The sequence below is a fragment of the Petromyzon marinus genome, chromosome 23, assembly GCF_048934315.1.
Source record: "Petromyzon marinus isolate PM22_M1 ecotype Great Lakes invasive population chromosome 23, UKy_Petmar_22M1.pri1.0, whole genome shotgun sequence".
Taxonomy (NCBI): domain Eukaryota; kingdom Metazoa; phylum Chordata; class Hyperoartia; order Petromyzontiformes; family Petromyzontidae; genus Petromyzon; species Petromyzon marinus.
The window spans coordinates 5,474,396-5,492,519 of NC_133689.1; the positions used below are offsets into that span (position 1 = coordinate 5,474,396).

The 18,124-nt window shown below is 50.2% G+C and overlaps 2 protein-coding genes across 3 annotated transcripts in view; one reads left to right on the plus strand and one right to left on the minus strand.

The window, feature by feature from the left end:
• The window catches only part of VCPIP1 (valosin containing protein interacting protein 1), a 36,668-nt gene extending 32,670 nt beyond the window's left edge, over window positions 1-3,998 (minus strand). For both annotated transcript variants that reach the window (XM_032959526.2, XM_032959525.2), the window contains exon 1: window positions 3,505-3,998. In XM_032959526.2, coding sequence (XP_032815417.1) covers window positions 3,505-3,684 — 180 coding nt within the window. In that variant the 5' untranslated portion in view covers window positions 3,685-3,998. The remainder of the gene's footprint in view (window positions 1-3,504) is intronic.
• Window positions 3,999-4,919: 921 nt separating this feature from the next.
• LOC116945223 (D-beta-hydroxybutyrate dehydrogenase, mitochondrial-like) lies at window positions 4,920-16,108 on the plus strand. The gene is made up of 5 exons (XM_032959527.2): window positions 4,920-10,716; window positions 11,946-12,152; window positions 12,695-12,847; window positions 14,161-14,294; window positions 14,780-16,108. The coding sequence occupies exons 1-5, from the start codon at window positions 10,455-10,457 to the stop codon at window positions 15,179-15,181; spliced, it is 1,158 nt and encodes a 385-aa protein (XP_032815418.2). The 5' UTR covers window positions 4,920-10,454; the 3' UTR covers window positions 15,182-16,108.
• Window positions 16,109-18,124: the final 2,016 nt, after the last annotated feature.

The following is an 18,124-nucleotide window of genomic DNA, read 5'->3' on the forward strand; positions in this document are numbered from 1 at the left end:
TTGACATGGGTCCCAATGGCCACTTGACATGGGTCCCAATGGCTACTTCACATGGGTCCCAATGGCTACTTCACATGGGTCCCAATGGCCACTTGACATGGGTCCCAATGGCCACTTGACATGGGTCCCAATGGCCACTCGACATGCGTCCCAATGGCTACTTGACATGGGTATCAATGGCCACTTGACATGGGTCCCAATGGCCACTTGACATGGGTCCCAATGGCCACTCGACATGGGTCCCAATGGCTACTTGACATGGGTATCAATGGCCACTTGACATGGGTCCCAATGGCCACTTGACATGGGTCCCAATGGCCACTCGACATGGGTCTCAATGGCCACTCGACATGGGTCCCAATGGCCACTCGACATGGGTCCCAATGGCCACTCGACATGGGTCCCAATGGCCACTCGACATGAGTCCCAATGGCCACTCGACATGGGTCTCAATGGCCACTCGACATGGGTCCCAATGGCCACTCGACATGGGTCCCAATGGCCACTCGACATGTGTTCCAATGGCCACTTGACAGGGGTATCAATGGCTACTTGACATGGGTCCCAATGGCTACTTGACATGGGTCCCAATGGCTACTTGACAGGGGTCCCAATGGCTACTTGACATGGGTCCCAATGGCCACTCGACATGGGTCCCAATGGCTACTTGACATGGGTCCCAATGGCTACTTGACATGGGTCTCAATGGCCACTTGACATGGGTCCCAATGGCCACTCGACATGTGTTCCAATGGCCACTTGACATGGGTCCCAATGGCCACTTGACATGGGTCCCAATGGCCACTCGACATGGGTTTCAATGGCTACTTTCTGACCCGCCCATACTGGGCATCTGTGAAAAAGCTTCATAGCTCATCGGATTCCTCCAGCCTAAATAACGATTCTGACACTGGACATGATTCTCACTTGGTAACTTGACACGAAACCTCAACCCCGCCCTGACTACTAGGCATGGCATACATGACCCCCCGCCCCCCCAGTTTGCTCCCCCACACATTGAAGACAATTCCCCCACGACGCGTGCGTGAGACGGGCAATGCGCGCGAGTGACATATCGGCGGCGTTGCTACAGTGTTGGCAAATCGCAGCTGGGCGACATCGGCGCGACTCGGGATGAGTGAAAGCTGGACAGAGAGATTGTCGTCGTGTTCAGGTTGACCCGTGGTGACACCCCCTAGAGCAGCATGGGTGGCAGTCGTATAGGGGTGGGCTATGGCTAGTTTTGCTCCACTGAATACATCTATAGTATAGATATGTGTCTGTGTGTATACTGTACGGGGTTTATGAAATACACAAAGAGTACCGCCCTCTCACGAACCGCACAGGAAACGCGCGAGTATGCGCATACACCCCCCCCACACACACATCGCAAACAAAACCTCAATAACAAGTCTCACGCCCTCGACGCGTGAGACGCTCTCACGCCCAGCGAGTGTGTCGAGAGACTTCTGCACGAGACGGAGAGGAAGGAGACACTCGCACCACACCATCATCCCCCCCCCCACACTCTCACCACACCATCACTCCCACACCATCACCCCCACACCATCACCCCCACACCATCAACCCCCCCCACACTCTCACCACACCATCACCCCCACACCCTCACCATCACCCCAACACCATCACCCCCACACCATCAACCCCCCCCACTCTCTCACCACACCATCACCCCCACACTCTCACCACACCATCACCCCCACACTCTCACCACACCATCACCCCAACACCATCACCCCCACACTCTCACCACACCATCACCCCATCATCCTCACACTCTCACCACACCATCACCCCACACTCGCACCACACCATCACCCCCACACCATCAACCCCACACTCTCACCACACCCCCACACTCTCACCACACCACACCCCCACACCACACCATCACCCCCACACTCGCACCACACCATCACCCCCACACCACACCATCACCCCCACACCATCACCCCCACACTCTCACCACACTCTCACCACACCATCACCCCATCACCCCCACACTCTATCACCCCCACACCATCACCCCCACCCTCTCACCACACCATCACCCCCACACCATCACCCCCACACCATCACCCCCACACCATCACCCCCACACCATCACCCCCACACTCTCACCACACCACACCCCACACCACCACCCCCACACCACACCATCACCCCCACACTCTCACCACCACCCCCACACCATTACCCCCACCCCATCACCCCCACACCATCACCCCCACACGGACCCCCGACGTGTCATGAACGTGCCGAAGCCGAGCTCAAGGCGAGCACACACAAGAGACGTGTTAAGGTGGGGGGTGGGTTAAGGTGTGGGGGGGGAGTTTAAGGTGGGGGGGGGGGGTGGGTTTAAGGTGGGGGGGTGGGTTAACGTGTGTGGGGGGGAGTTTAAGGTGGGGGGGTGGGTTTAAGGTGGGGGGGGATTGGTTAAGGTGGGAGGGGGTTAAGGTGGGGGGTGGGTTAAGGTGTGTGGGGGGGGGGAGTTTAAGGTGGGGTGGTGGGTTTAAGGTGGGGGGGGTTAAGGTGGGAGGGGGTTAAGGTGGGGGGTGGGTTAAGGTGTGTGGGGAGTTTAAGGTGGGGGGGTGGGTTTAAGGTGGGGGGGTTAAGGTGGGGGGGGGTTAATGTGGGAGGGGGTTAAGCTGGGGGGGGGTTAAGGTGGGGGGGGAATTAAGGTGGGGGGGGGAGTTAAGGTGGGGGGGGAGTTAAGGTGGGGGGGGGTGGGTTAAGGTGGGGGGGTGGGTTAAGGTGTGTGTGTGGGGGGGGTTAAGGTGTGGGGGGGGGGTTAAGGCGTGGGGGGGTGGGTTAAGGTGGGGGGGGGGTTAAGGTGGGGGGGGTTAAGGTGGGGGGTTAAGGTGGTGGGGGGGTTAAGGTGGGGGGGGGGTTAAGGTGGGGGGGTTAAGGTGGGGGGGGTTAAGGTGGTGGGGGGGTTAAGGTGGTGGGGGGGTTAAGGTGGGGGTGGTTAAGGTGGGGGGGGTTAAGGTGGGGGGGTTAAGGTGGGGGGGGGTTAAGGTGGGGGGGGGTTAAGGTGGGGGGGGTTAAGGTGGGGGGGTTAAGGTGGGGGGGGGTTAAGGTGGGGGGGGGTTAAGGTGGGGGGGGTTAAGGTGTGGGGGGGTTAAGGTGGGGGGGGTTAAGGTGGGGGGGGGTAAGGTGGGGGGGTTAAGGTGAGGGGGGTTAAGGTGGGGGGGGGGCGAGAGGCCGCTCTAACGCCGATCCCAATGCGTGAGAAGACGCGAAGAGACTGAGCGACTGAGGGGGGCACGAGGCGTGGGGGGGGCAGCGCGTGGGGGGGGGGGGCAGCGCGTGGGGGGGGGGGAGGCAGCGCGTGTCGCACCTCGCGTGAGAAATTCGGGAGACTCGCAGAGAAGAGCGGGGGGTGGGGGTAGAGATGGGGGGGGGAGACGCTTTCGTGAGGGGATGGTGGTTAGTGTTAGTGAGGGGAAGGAGCTGCTTCTGCTGCTGCTGTGCGTGTCGCACCTCGCGGGAGAGGCCCGCGGGGCCCCGGGCCGCCTCCACCTCGAAGCTGCGGCCGCACGCCGAGCACTGCGCGGGGCCTCCTGCCGCGGGCAGCAGCAGGCGGGCACCGCAGCGCTCGTCCGGGCAGCTCGCGGCCAGCAGCCTGGGCCCGTCCTTCGCCTTCTTGCTGCCGGGCAGCATGGCTCTCTGCTGCTGCTGCTGTTGTTGTTCCTGAGGTCCCGCGGTTCAGTCGAGAGGAGGCAGAGCAGGTTAACAAGAAACAGCAGCGGCGTCGGCGGCCGTGAAGGTGCGGGAAAGGCCCGGGCGTGACGTCAACCTGGAAACCGACGCGCGATGACGTCATGCGTCACCGCGATGTTGACGATTGTCTTCCGGGAATTTGACGTCAACCGGCCGCGGCGACGCGATGACCTCGTTCGCACGTTGTGGGCAGCGCGGTTCGTAAGGCGTGACGTCGTCGGGTGAACGTCATCCCGGTGACTTGTGCGGCACTGGGGTGTGACGTCACAAAGACAGACGCGTTACACGTCGACCCGGTCCGATGTGGCCGCGGCTGTTGTGCCGGGCTCGGTGCGGGGCATGCGGGAGTCGTACAACCCTAGCTGCCACTGCTATTCAGTGGCCTAAAATATGGCTCTAGATTTTGGTGTTATAATTTATTTATGTAGTTTATTGTTAAAAAATTCGGTCACAGTCCCTATGATCACTGTTACATTGCATTTATGGCTTTTATTTTGGTGATTTCGAAAACGTTTTTTTGGTTTTGGCCATGTTTTTGTTTATTGTAGTACGGAGTTAGACTGATGGCCTTAATCTTAGTTGTCTTGTGGTTGTTGTTGTTGTTATTTGACTTGCATCCCACTGGGATTTTTGCACACAGCGTTGGTGTACGGTGCTATTTCAGGAATATTTTTGATGTTTTTTGCCTGGATTTTCTGTTTGCACAGTCACATAATCACTTTAAGATGTTTTCTTGTTCATGTTTTTGTTTGTTGCGGTTGCACCCGATTCAAGAGCCGAATGGCTCACAGGGCTATACCAAATAAATGAACTATGGAACTATGTAAGAATATTCACGTTTATTTAAGGTGTGTTTATATTGTAAGACTATTCACGTTTATTTAAGGTGTGTTTATATTGTAAGAACATTCACGTTTATTTAAGGTTAAGAATATTCACGTTTATTTAAGGTGTGTTTATATTGTAAGACTATTCACGTTTATTTAAGGTGTGTTTATATTGTAAGGATGTTCGCGTTTATTTAAGGTGTGTTTATATTGTAAGACTATTCACGTTTATTTAAGGTGTGTTTATATTGTAAGACTATTCACGCTTATTTAAGGTGTTTATATTGTAAGACTATTCACGTTTATTTAAGGTGTGTTTATATTGTAAGACTATTCACGTTTATTTAAGGTGTTTATATTGTAAGAATATTCACGTTTATTTAAGGTGTGTTCATATTGTAAGACTATTCACGTTTATTTAAGGTGTGTTTATATTGTAAGACTATTCACGTTTATTTAAGGTGTTTATATTGTAAGAATATTCACGTTTATTTAAGGTGTGTTTATATTGTAAGACTATTCACGTTTATTTAAGGTGTTTATATTGTAAGAATATTCACGTTTATTTAAGGTGTGTTTATATTGTAATATTATTCACGTTTATTTAAGGTTAAGAATATTCACGTTTATTTAAGGCGTGTTTATATTGTAAGAATATTCACGTTTATTCAATGTGTGTGTTATATTGTAAGACTATTCACGCTTATTTAAGGTGTGTTTATATTGTAAGAATATTCACGTGCATTTAAGGTGTGTTTATATTGTAAGAATATTCACGCTTATTTAAGGTGTGTTATATTGTAAGAATATTCACGTTTATTTAAGGTGTGTGTTATATTGTGAGACTATTCACGCTTATTTAAGGTGTGTGTTATATTGTAAGACTATTCACGCTTATTTAAGGTGTGTTTATTTTGTAAGAATATTCACGTGTATTTAAGGTGTGTGTTATATTATGAGACTATTCACGCTTATTTAAGGTGTATTTATATTGTAAGAATAGTCACGTTTCTTTTCCTGCAATTTACTCTTCTGATGGCGCATTCACAGTCCAAGTGAAAGGTGAATCGGTGGCTTCATGAGCAATTCCAGTGATGTCACCGCATGCCCTTGACATCCATGGCTTTCTGGCACCCATCACAACTCCTCCACACCGTCTGCAGAACATCCTCCCTCTGCGGACCGCACCCACGGCCCCATTAGGGAGCCGTGGCATTGCCCAACGGGAGCGCATTCTCCCCCTTGTTGCGCACTTTTCGCGGTTCGATTCCGACGGGCGGCCCTGGTTATCGCTGCAATCGTCCGCGTCGTGCGCTTCGCAGTGAACGTTGCGGGTCCCGTGACGTCATGCGAAGGGAGTCGGCCATTGCGTGCCGGCGTCATGTCTTTAGAACTGATGTTCGTGTTTTAAGTTTGTTTGTTTGTTTCCCTTCCCCGGCACCTCCGCTTTGCACGGTTGGCTACGTACGGTGCGAAGGAAGTTGAACATAGTGTGCCTGTGAAACAGCGCCTTCATGATAGCCTTGCACTATAAGAATGGCGCAAATGCCAAATGTTCTCCTATCATCACCACCACCACTCGAGGTCATCTTTACCTCGTTTACCGAAACTCTTTGTGCCACTCCAACGGCTGTCTCGGTAGCCCGCCCTCCTCTACTCCTTGACAGCCTCACTGTATTCGACTGCGCTTTCCTACCACGTTCCATGCCGACCTTTAAATTAGGCTTCAGGTAATGTTTCGGGGTGGACTGGTGGTGCCGTGGGTTAGAGTAACTCATGACCAACATCAATCGCGAGAGACAACTGAATTGGCCAGTGGGAAGTCTGTTCAATCTCCCACCATGACCGACACACAGCACGAGGACACTCGTGAGGCTATCGATCCACTGGATTGTGAGCCAGACGGTGTCAGCGTCTGAGCCAGACTCGCCCGACTCCTCGGTGCTTCCCGCAGTTCAACCCCGGGACGTCGTGGCTCAGCCATGGTGGTGGCCCCGTGGGAGGGCAACTGAGCCCGGCCTATCCACCCCTTCCCCTTGGTGTCAGCTAGGCCCCTACTTTCCCGCACGCCGCGTGCTCTGCACGTGGCCGCCCCGTTGATCCTGACGCCGGCTCTGGAGAACGACGCGGCCTTCAACCAAAGCAGAGGATTGACAAAGCTTTGTATATAATGCTACCTACTAGTAGATTAACAAGCGTGGGGGGCAGGGGGTGCCTTGACTTCACCCCCCTGGTGGCCAAAGCTACGAGTTGGGGACCCCTTGACAACCACCGTGAGATGTGTTTTCAACAACAGTGTAAAAGAACAAGAACGCACATTTTAAAACGAGGTTTCAACTCATGCTTTCATTGACGTTTCACGTAACGTTTGGCTTCGGAAAATTGCGCAAATCAAATATTGAGGGTCCCACCTGACCGATGTCTGCACCGCCTGAGCTGAGAATGTTGTTACTCCGCCACTCTGTGCCACTCTTAAAACTAATCTTCGCATCGCGTTTCCTGGCTGGCTGCTGATACACCGCAGAGTAACGAACACAGAAGACTATCACGGTTCATTTGAAACTGCTCGAACTGTTTCAATGTCTGCTTCTGTTAATATCATATTTTCGCCAGAACATTCTTTAAATCCGACAATATAAAAAAAACAATCACAATACACGCGGGTTCTCGTCTAGTTACGATGTAGTATACGTGTAATTAGTTTGAACTACGTGATTGGAATGGGTGCAATGTATTCCACTTACGTTGTTTAATCACTAGATGTCATTCGAGTACCCAGCAACAAAACGTCGTGCTTTGCGAGACTGCCGGGATTCTTTTTGTTGTTGCTTCCCAAACCACTAAATTGAAGATCCCCAGACTTACACATTTGCCAGAGTGGAGAGTATAGTCCGAAAAATAAAACTTTTTTCCGAATAATATTTTACAACAAATAAAAAACGCAACATTACAGCAGCCCTTGAGTCCTTGTATGAGAAACCAAAATGTGGTATTTAAAAAAAGAGATCTGAAGTTTGAAACTCTTATCCGTATGAAACTAGAATGTCATGTAGTGGCACTGAAATGTAGTTTTTTTTTAATGGTGTGTCTCGTAATGTCTGATCTGGCTAAGTTTCCGCTTTTCTGTGAAGCGTACAAATATGGATTGCTTGTAAAGGGTTGTTTTTTGCAGACCAAAAAATGTGACGAGGGTGTGAGTTAATAAAGTTCATTGGGAAGAGAAGTTGAACAGAATATCACGAACAAAACAGATAAGCAGACAATACATCCCCTTCGTATATCTGTATCTCCACATTAAAACAAAATACATGTTATACATCCCCTCTGCAGCACAGCCTTCTGGAAGTGCTTAATCCAACAGCTTTAATTCAAGCTAAAAACTAAACTCGTGAATATTTATTTTATTTCGCCAGGTAAGGCTCACCGAGCTATTTCTCTCTTTTTCAGAAGCGACCCGGCCACAAATGATAGCTCAACGAAGTGGCTTATTACGTGGCAATTTATGGCAGCCAAATACTCTAAACGCGTGTTGCTAAATGTGGAGGGAAAAGCCGAAGGACCCACAGAAAAATCCACACCATCACGGGAAGAGAGAGACACGCAAACTCCAAATATACAGCAGCAGGCGTCGAGCTCGGTGAGGTAGTTAACATCTCGCCACCGTGGCCCGACAATCAAGGCCGTCTGCCAATGAGACACTGTATGTCTGTGTCGTCTGGGTTCTCCATTTCCCCCCCCCCCCCCAGAGCTAAAAACGTGACACAATGTAACTGGTCTTGGCCAAACATGCCAACGCATACGCATATTTGCAAGTTACTCAATTGGGATTACACGGAGGGGAAACATTGCCCCCTGCTGTCAAAACTTGAGAGGACCCTCTTGAAAGAGTCACGAGACTCAGCAAGGCTTTCCCTGGGCAAACCAGAGTCAACGTAATGGATAATAATAGAACATTGTGCAGATCTCTAATACATAAAAAAGTAAATTTTGATTTAAAGCTTTCGTGACTGCAGTAATTCATATTCTTAGCTCTTTCGGTAAAGTCACGTTGAAGGGAAACAATAAAATAATAAAATATATAAAACAATAAAAATTATCACGACGTTTCGACCATAACACTAACACCTGATGACGACCGTTTGTGTTATGGTCGAAACGTCGTGAGAATTTGTATTGTTTTATATATATTTTTTGTTATTTTATTGTTTCCCTTCAACGTGACTTTACCGAAAGAGCTAAGAATACATAAAAAAAGTCATTAAAACACTGCAGGACACAAGTGATTGTTCAGATGAAGAGGAGGAGGTTCTTAAAGGAAACGCTGAACGAATGGACGTTATGAACGCAGCGGGACCAGCTGTTGAAACAAAATGATCAGATATATTTGCTAAATGATAAAACAAAGTTAAAGGCGCAGCCCTGCAATTTCTTGCCCACGCCACTGCTGGCAGAAGGGGCTGCGCCAGACGGATCGCTCGAGAAAGCCCACCTCCCCCTCTTGTGCAATGATGGCTGAATGTTTACGATAACAGTAGGAATTTCTCAACATCAAACTGCAGCATAATCGAATTATAAATCTCGGATGTGAGCAGTGCCTGGTACCACAGCTATTACAGATAAGTCTGTTACAAGCATCGCTCATGCGAAGTGATAGGGTTTCATGTTTTACTTACATAAAAGCACAGCTGGGTCAAGATACCCAATGTTCCAGACAGTAATAGCGCAGCCTCTGTGTTTATGACGTGCATAAGGCTCTGTTTGATCTGACTCACAGTCTCAATGAGTGAAATGTCATTGACCCTGGGATTGCTTTACATTTACTTACATGACACATTGATGACCCACAGTCGTGTGATATGCGTACATGTAAGTCGTGTGTTATGCGTCGTGTGTTATGCGTGTAAGTGTATGTTTGACGTGAACAATCATTTGAAATTATGTTTAAGGTAACGTAATGATATATAATCTGCCGAAACCGCCTTAATGTATAGAGGACTGCAGAACTTTGGTAACAACTGTTGAGCGATACCCTTTCTTGGTGATGTACCCTTTGCGTCACGAAGAGGCCAACCGCAATGGAGAATCCCGTATACTGAATACAGACAAAGCCATAGTGATCACTATTATCATCACGATCCATAGGCAGATTGCACGTAGGTATGCACTCTACATTCATAACACAAAATAATACAATTTGAAGAGGTATTGTCTGCTTCTCTACTTAAAAAAAATTGATACTACTCACAACGACGCCGATGATGCGTTATCTTCTAATTTTGCTTCAAAATAGTACTCATCTAACAGAGAGGGTCCTTGCCTTTAACATCTAGCAGTTTACCGGCATTGGTTCAAGCAAACCCGACTTTGCTGATGAGACACTGTGGTCAAACCCATTCCAGCAATGCTGAAACTATGGACTCCGAGAAGTGTTAAAGGGCCGTTGAGTTGTGTAACAAAAACACATTTTTTGACGAGAGAGAAACAGATATATATAAATTGAGGTGTATCGTCACATTACCTAGAGTGATACAGGCCACTTGAGTCATCAGACGTGACTTTATTCTGCAGTGAGGCAGGGGGGGTCAAAGCCCTCCGTTTCACGTTACAGACACACAGGAAGCGGTCGATTGGAAATTCGGAGAAGCTTGGGTGGGCGGCTATGACCGTATATTGCTCTCCGGGTATATAAGGGTCACGCGCGCTGCTGGGGATTTAGCTCACCGCCAGTGAACAGGAGCGAAGAGAATCATTTTACGTGGGCACGTGCCGCCAGGTGTGAGTCACCGAGTGAGGCCGTAGGTCTGTGAGTGTAAAGGCTGCGAGGCCATTGTATATTGGTGAGGCTGCCTCAACTTGTTTCGCCCACATTATTGAGAGTTAGCGATGACTTCGACGATGGGCGGTAGAGCTCAGCTGATGTCTCTGCTGGCGCTGGTGTTGGGGCTGGCCCTGCTCGTGAACCCCGGATCCCTCCTCCGGGTGGGCTGGGGGCTCCTGGGGTCTCTTCTGAGCCTCGCTGGCCTCGTAGGGGCCCTGGGGACAATGCTCGGCCTCACGGTGCTCTACCTGCAGTCGTGGCAGGAAGACACCAAGCGAGTGGACGCGCTGCACAAGAAGGCTGTGCTCGTCACGGGCTGCGACTCAGGTGCGCTGGCTTCTCTCTCTCTCTGTGTGTGTGGTAGTGTAGTGGTTAGCGCGCCGAGCTACGAACCTGGCGAGCCGAGTTCGATTCCCGCTCACGGACAGCACCGGTGACGATTATTTGACTCGGTTCTGGGCCTCCCCGAGGTAGACTCAGCCTCAAATGGGTACCTGGAACAGTGTGTAAAGATCATCACTGGCCACCCACCCCCTCGTGTGCCGTTCCGGCATTAATGGGTGCTTGCTGACAGTACTTGCCCCAACTGTCTGTTAAGGCTATACGGGGGTTGTGTGTCTTTGTACTGTGTCTCACATAGGTCAACTCAACCTTGAAAGAGTATCTGGTGCGGTGATATTAAGCCACTGGATCTATGCACTTTTACATCTAGTATGAAAACGAATTTCTTCACGACTGCTTTTTGTGTTAAGTGTGTTTCCTTCCCGCACCTCCGATTGGCACGGTTGGCTGTGTACGGTGCGAACGAAGTTCAACGTGCTCGTTCACACACATCGCTTTGTCGCCATGTGCGTGGAGAGGGGAGCGGTGGTGGCGTGGCCATGATTCTGCTGCCAGAAGAAAGAGCTCTTTCTTTCTTTCTTCCGCCTGATGATGATTGCTTGCGTTGCGATCGAAACGTCGTGATCTATTATTATTTTTCTACCTACTTGACTTTACCGAAAGAACCGAAAGGTTATTGCATACATATTCGCCACAAGTGGCGGTGACGTCACCACGTGCGATTGTGCCAGGCTAGGTGCACTTTGAGGTTCGAGGGAGGTGGTTGCCTCTTGAGTGTGGTGGAGGCAGTGGAAGAGAAAAAGCGATCGAGAATAGAAAGGAGCCGAGGGCCGAGCGAAAAGTGGAAAGCGAGGGTGAGAGTCTGATGTGGAGTGGGAGTTTGTTCCAGTTGCAACGGCACAAGTGCTGTTAGCGAGCACCTATGAAGTTCGGCACGGCACACGAGGGGGTGAGTGGCCAACACCACGCCCGGCCGCCTTTGTCTCCCAAGTGGCGATGATTTACACACCGCACCAGGTACTCATTTGAGGCTGAGTCGACCTAGGGGAGGCCCATAACCGGTTCAGATAATCGTCACCGGTGTTGGCCACGAGCGGGCATCAAACTAGGGTTGGCGAGTCCGTAGCAGTGCGCTAACCGCTACCCTACGGCTCCCCACACCTCCTCACCTACAGGCGCACACATCACGCTGACGCCAACTCTTTCCAACGCAGGCTTCGGACTGCAGTTCGCACGCGAGCTGCACGGGCTGGGCATGACGGTGCTGGCCGGCTGCCTGCAGACCAAGAGCCCCGGGGCAAGCGAACTGGCCGCACTCAACTCGCCCCGCATGCACGTGCTGGCGCTGGACGTGACGAGTGACGAGAACGTTGAGGAGGTGCTCCGAGTGGCCCAAGGAATCGTCACTGACAACGGGCTCGGTGAGTTACCACGAGGTCGAACCGACCACCACCACCACCACCACCATCAAAAGCAACAACAAACAACAACAACAACAAAAGATCTCCCGCTTTGCCTTTGCCAAGAAGGCATCGTACATAGCCGAACGTGCTAATCGGCGGTGCGGGTGAAGAACTATAAACTAAACACAAAAAAACAGTTCTAAAGAATGAGTTTTCAATCTAGATTGGAAAGTGCATCGCTTCCGTGGCTTCCTACTATCGGTAGGAAGAGCGTTCCAGACGGCCGCGGAAGCACCCCAGAAATCGCGCGACGCGGTGACCACCGCCTTTGTCCGATAGCCAGCCAATGGCGACCGCTGAGAAGATGACCGCAGCTCGCGTGATGCTTTATGCCCCTTGACTACGGTGTACCCGCGTTATCATTCCCCATGGACCCGCTAGGCGAAAAAAAAAAATGCGACACCGTGAAAAAAGGCGAGTTTAAATGGCACCAGTAGAAAACAAAAGTTGTTGATAAAACGTGCATCACGACTCGTCTACTTCTTGGCTTCTCCCCGCAGAGCTGTGGTGCGTCGTGAACAACGCGGGCGTGGGCTGCATGGGCGAGATCGAGTGGACGAGAATGAGCTCCTTCAGGATGGTCGCCGAGGTGAACCTGTGGGGTGCCGTGCGCATCACCAAAGCGTTCCTGCCACTCCTACGCCGCTCCAGAGGTGACGACTTTGACGGCAGCTCTGTCCCATACCACCGCGGTGGCGAGATGTTAATTGCCTCGCCTGGTATACAGGAGGTCGTGGCTTCATTCTCGACCCTGACGCCTGCTGTATATTTGGAGTGTTGCATGTCTCTCTCTCCCCACGGTCGTGAGGATTTTTCTTCAGGTCCTCCGGGATTTTCCTCCACATTTAGAAAGGTGAGGTTTAAGAGTTTTTGGCTGCTATGCATTTCCATATGATACACCACTTTCATTGGGCTATCATTTGTGGCCAGGTTGCTTCTGAAAAAGAGCTATACAGCTCAGTGGACCTTACCTGCTAAAATAAACCAATTGTTTAGTTTTAGTAACCAGGGTGGCCACCTGTTCATGTTTTATTGGATTTTCTTTCACTTGGTAGCCGTCCTGATGTGTCCACCTCCAAAGTGTGCCCAACTCGCGTAATGAGGCTCCAAGAGGTTTTATATTGATATATAAAAAAGCTTGTTTAAGTATATTATGCATTGGTATTGAACACACCAGGGCATTCCATCTGAAATGTGGTGGCTTTCAATGCAATGTGCATGTGTGTGTATATATAGCGTGTCGGTTCAGCCAATGTCATCGATTGAGCAGCAAGACCTAATTGGCAAGACATCACAATGCAACCCGTCTCAGATTTCTGTGATCTTTTCGAGAGAAAAAAGAACCACTTTCATCTCATTGGGTCATTGCCTTGTTACAAATAAAGTTATTCTCTCTGTACATAAACGTACAGGTTTATGTTCGCCATTTTCATATTAAATCCAAAACAAGAAATCTAACCGGGATATTGACTTTTTGGAAAAAAAATAAAAAAAATATTGGATTCATCAGAAAGCATGACTTCACGCGAAATCACACACCACTTTTATTCCGTCACGTCTGCGAAAGCGATGCAAAACTTGGACAAAAACATCCAAAATTGTTCTCAACAATCTGAAATCCGCGAATCCGAAACTCATCCCCGACGTACTGCTTGCTTGTGTGTGTGCACGGTGCACTGGTTAGCGCACTGTGCTATGAACTCGGCGACCCGAGTTCGATTCCCGCTCACGAGCAACATCGGTGACGATCATCTGAACTGCTCAGGGGCCTCTCCTAGGTCGACTCAGGCTTAATTGAGTACCTGGTGCAGTGTGTAAACATTGCTGCTATGGGAGACAAAGGCGGCCGGGCGTGGTGCTGGTTACTCACCCACTCGTGTGCCGTGCCGGCTAGCAGCATTTGCCCCAACAGTCTGTTGAAGGCTATATGGGGGCTCTTTGTCTTCGTGTGTGTGTGTGCGTTCAGGGCGCATCGTTAACATGTCCAGCATCGCCGCACGCACCTCGAGCTACAACAATTGTGCATACGCCATCACCAAGGTGGCCTTGGAGAGCTTCTCGGATGCCCTGCGCCTGGAGATGCACAAGTGGGGCGTGCAGGTGTGGGAACACACAACACCAACACGAACTAACTGGGATCACCACTAATAACTGCGACAGGCAGGCAATGGCAGATCAGCTCACGTGCAAATCTGAACGAACATAAAACAGCCAAAAAAACAGTTTCAAAATCTCTCATCCCAATATTGTCTGCATTTCTCATCCAACCCCATCTTGTCCATTTTTCTACGACTCATTATATTTAATCCGTTTCACAAAAGTGGGATGGTCCCACTAAACGTCACAGGGACCTCAGTCAGGCCACATCACCACTGGCTGCATCGTAATCCTCAATCCACAACCCGCAGACTCTGGTGACCCTCCTCGACCCAACCATAACCCAGAAACACACTCCACCCCCAAACATTGGCCAAATGGTGTCAACCACGTCCATGTTGGCCTAACAACATTGCATGCATCGCTTCGTGAACATCCCTTCTAACTTCCAACCCCCTCCCCACCACCCACCCTGCAACACCCGCAAGGTGAGCCTCATCGAGCCGGGCAACTACACCCTGCACACCAACCTGGTGGGCGACACGTCCGGCGCGGACCACTTCTGGAACGCGCTGCCCGAACCACTGCAGCGCGACTACGGCCGCGAGTACGTGGCCGCGTTCGCGTCCCAGCTGCGGCTCAACCTCGAGAGCAACAGCAGCACCGACGCGAGCCCCGTCGTCAGCGCCCTGCGCCACGCCGTGACGTCCAGGTGGCCGCGACGCCGCTACCTGCCGGCCTCGCGCTCCGAGCGCTTCGCCGTGGCTCTCTTCTCTGCGCTGCCGGCTGTCGTCGCCGACCGGCTGTTCACGAGCCCGGTGAGGCCCGGGGGTCAGCAGAGAATCATACCGGACCTGCTCAAGCAAGGTGGAAGGGGGGGGGGGGACTAAGGGCACGGCCTTGACTGCGGCGAGGCTGTCTTGAGAGAAAGAAATGGGACATTGGCGAGAGGAAGGGACCTTGTGAAGATTTGAGTCTGGGTCGCAAGCACTATAAGTACACAATCATCTTTTATTCAGTAATCATGCCTCCATTTATTATTCAAAGTACATCTCAAAACAAAGAATTGGTGCTTTCCAGCTCGAGTGCAAGGACTGGCACATCTTCTCTGTACTCTGATGCAAGGTCCATCTGCTGGCTACTCAGCATTGACAAGAGCTGCAGAGCTCAGCGGGAGTTTACTTGGGTAATAAAACTTAAGAGCATTGCACCAGGTGCACATTCCACATGCCTTATATAATTTTACAGCCATTTATTATTCGAATGTTGAAGACCTACCCATGCAGAGCCAGATGTTGGATCATAATTCAGAGATTAAATGCGAGATGGAGAGGAGCACAGATGTGTTAAAGTACAGTCCAATAAAGGATGTCGCTAGACTCCACAAGCAATCACGTAGCCTCACAGCCTACCAACCTGCCATGCCTGCTGGTCACCCATTACAGCCCTCTCCAGGCTCAATCCTATACTTGAGATACATAGCTGTGAAACTCCTGGATGAGCTTCCTAGCTCAGATTCCTCCAGGATGACCAAAGCTCGATATCCGAGGCCTGAGAAAATGACGTCAGGTACAATCTCACTTTGAGAAACCTCTGAAGCACTATTGTTTATACTCACCTTGAATCCTGGAGCACATTTCGTGAACGTTGGTGTGCGTCCGTCAATCCCACACCCCATTGCCTACGTTTGACTTATGTTTTCGTTGGCAACGGTTTCTCAAAATGTAGGAAACTTATTCGGTTTGCGTTTTTTCTTGAAAATTGCACTGTAGTTCCTGCCTATGGGCACACCACACCAATAAAACATTTGTACATAATGTCGTCTGGGTCAATTGCAACAAGTCTATTTGGCCACTTATGCTTTATTCCACATACTAGAATGTTGCTTTACGTGGGTTCTTTGAGCATTTGCCGAAACTTTTTTTCGTCACCAACATCAAGCGAAGTTGAATTTCTTTAACGGGTCTCAACTTTCCGATGGAGCCTCGAAAAGGTAAAAACAAAGTACAAAATGGCATGTTGCTTTCACAAATGTTGCTGTCGATGCGAACACCGTTCTATAAAGGCCAATAAGGTTGCCGTTTTACAAGTTGAAATGGAACCGCTGGTAGTTTTATTTGTGTTTGACTCTGCGGTCTATGGATGGCAAAGTGAATACGACTGCATTGTAACAAAAATATCAACAATTCCTCGGTGAAACGTTTTAGAAAGTTGCGAACTTTAAAAGAAAACCCACAAACGTGAACACGGTGCAAGTCGATTGCAGATGCTGTGCGTTGCAACATGCCGTGGGGTTGGTTAATCGTTAACAGCCGGGTGCAAACACGTACACGTACTTTAGTTCCCGGGTCGCGAGCTTGTAAAAGCGATGGAAGGCGCAACGTTGTTTTACAGGAGTCGAGGTTGTAAAGTAGATTGCGGCGCTAGCTTTATTTTTTTTTTAAGGGAACAGCCAAGAAGGCAATGTCTCGCTTCCTTTCGTGTGACCATCAGGACTCGACTTGGACATCTTTAAAAAAAACCACAAAATCAGCTGTTCAACTTTCTCATGCCCCCCCCCCCCCCCCCCCCAAATGCAGTATCTACACCGGCGTCCCATCTCCCCTCCCCCCGTCTCCATCCGACACGGTTTCAGCTATAGGCGACAACTTGTTGGGTTTAGTAATTGGTGATTGCAGCAAGAGAACCAAGGTTGAGACAGGCGGCCCGATTGGATTTGGACCCATGACCTCAGCGGTACTCACCTTGCACATACCGCCATTAAAAAAGTTCGTTTGTCGGTCTCCTGTGCTCATGCATCAGAGCGCCCTTGTAAAAAAATGCTGGGAAATTGGACACACGGGCTCATCCGTAAAAACAAATCAATTGTAGCACCAGCACAATTGGCGCAGACGTTGGAACATGCACGTGTCCCAGTAGGTTCATTCGGGTGACTCTGCACACATGTCAACTGGCCAAAATGTTCTTGTCCATTAATAACGTACCTATCGGCGTGTTTCATCCTATTCCGTGGGCATTAGTGATGAACACGCGCAGATCAGCTCCATTAAATACACCCCTGCCGCAGAGACCTTTTCAGTTATTTGTAGTGGACCTTTCTTGCACGCGTCCACCACACGACGCCATGGACGAGCGGGGCATGTAGTAGGCACGTGGCGGGTTGAAACGAGGATCACTGCCAAGGCCACGTGCCAGATGTTCAAACCAAGCAGGGTGGGGGTAGCCTTGACCCCCAAATGCACTCATCCGCCGACCTTTGCCACAACCAGCGTTTAGCAAACAAAGCATCACGTATCCGTGCAACCAAGCAAATAAACATTTGTCGTGACCACCAGCAACGACCACAAAATGCACCCAAATCTCCAGATTGCAGCAGCACGGCAGGGCTTACACGTTGGTTGGTAATTTGGGGTGACCATCAGGTGTTATGGGGCAAGAAAGGCGGTCAAACGGCAGTGTCCCATGGGTCTAGGTAGTGTCCTTCCGTTAGCCATAATTATTTATTACTTTGTATCCAGGGAAGTCACACCAAGGTCACCTGCAGACCCAACCAGTAGGTTTAAATGGTTCATTAAAACCAGAGCGAGGCCAAAGTTGTTTCTCAGGACGCTTGGCGACAACGCAGTGGCGTTGACGCACACGGCATGCTCAGGTTGTCAGTCTTCTTCATGGGTCAGAGCAGAGATAATTTAAATGAAATGCCCCGTTCCTATTTGGTCAAAAACGTCCAGGTTCGTTTAGTCCCCCCCCCTCTCATCCTGAAAAAAAAACCGCTTCGCATTTTCTACACACGGATGACAAGATTCGTTTGAATCATACACCAGAAGCATTCG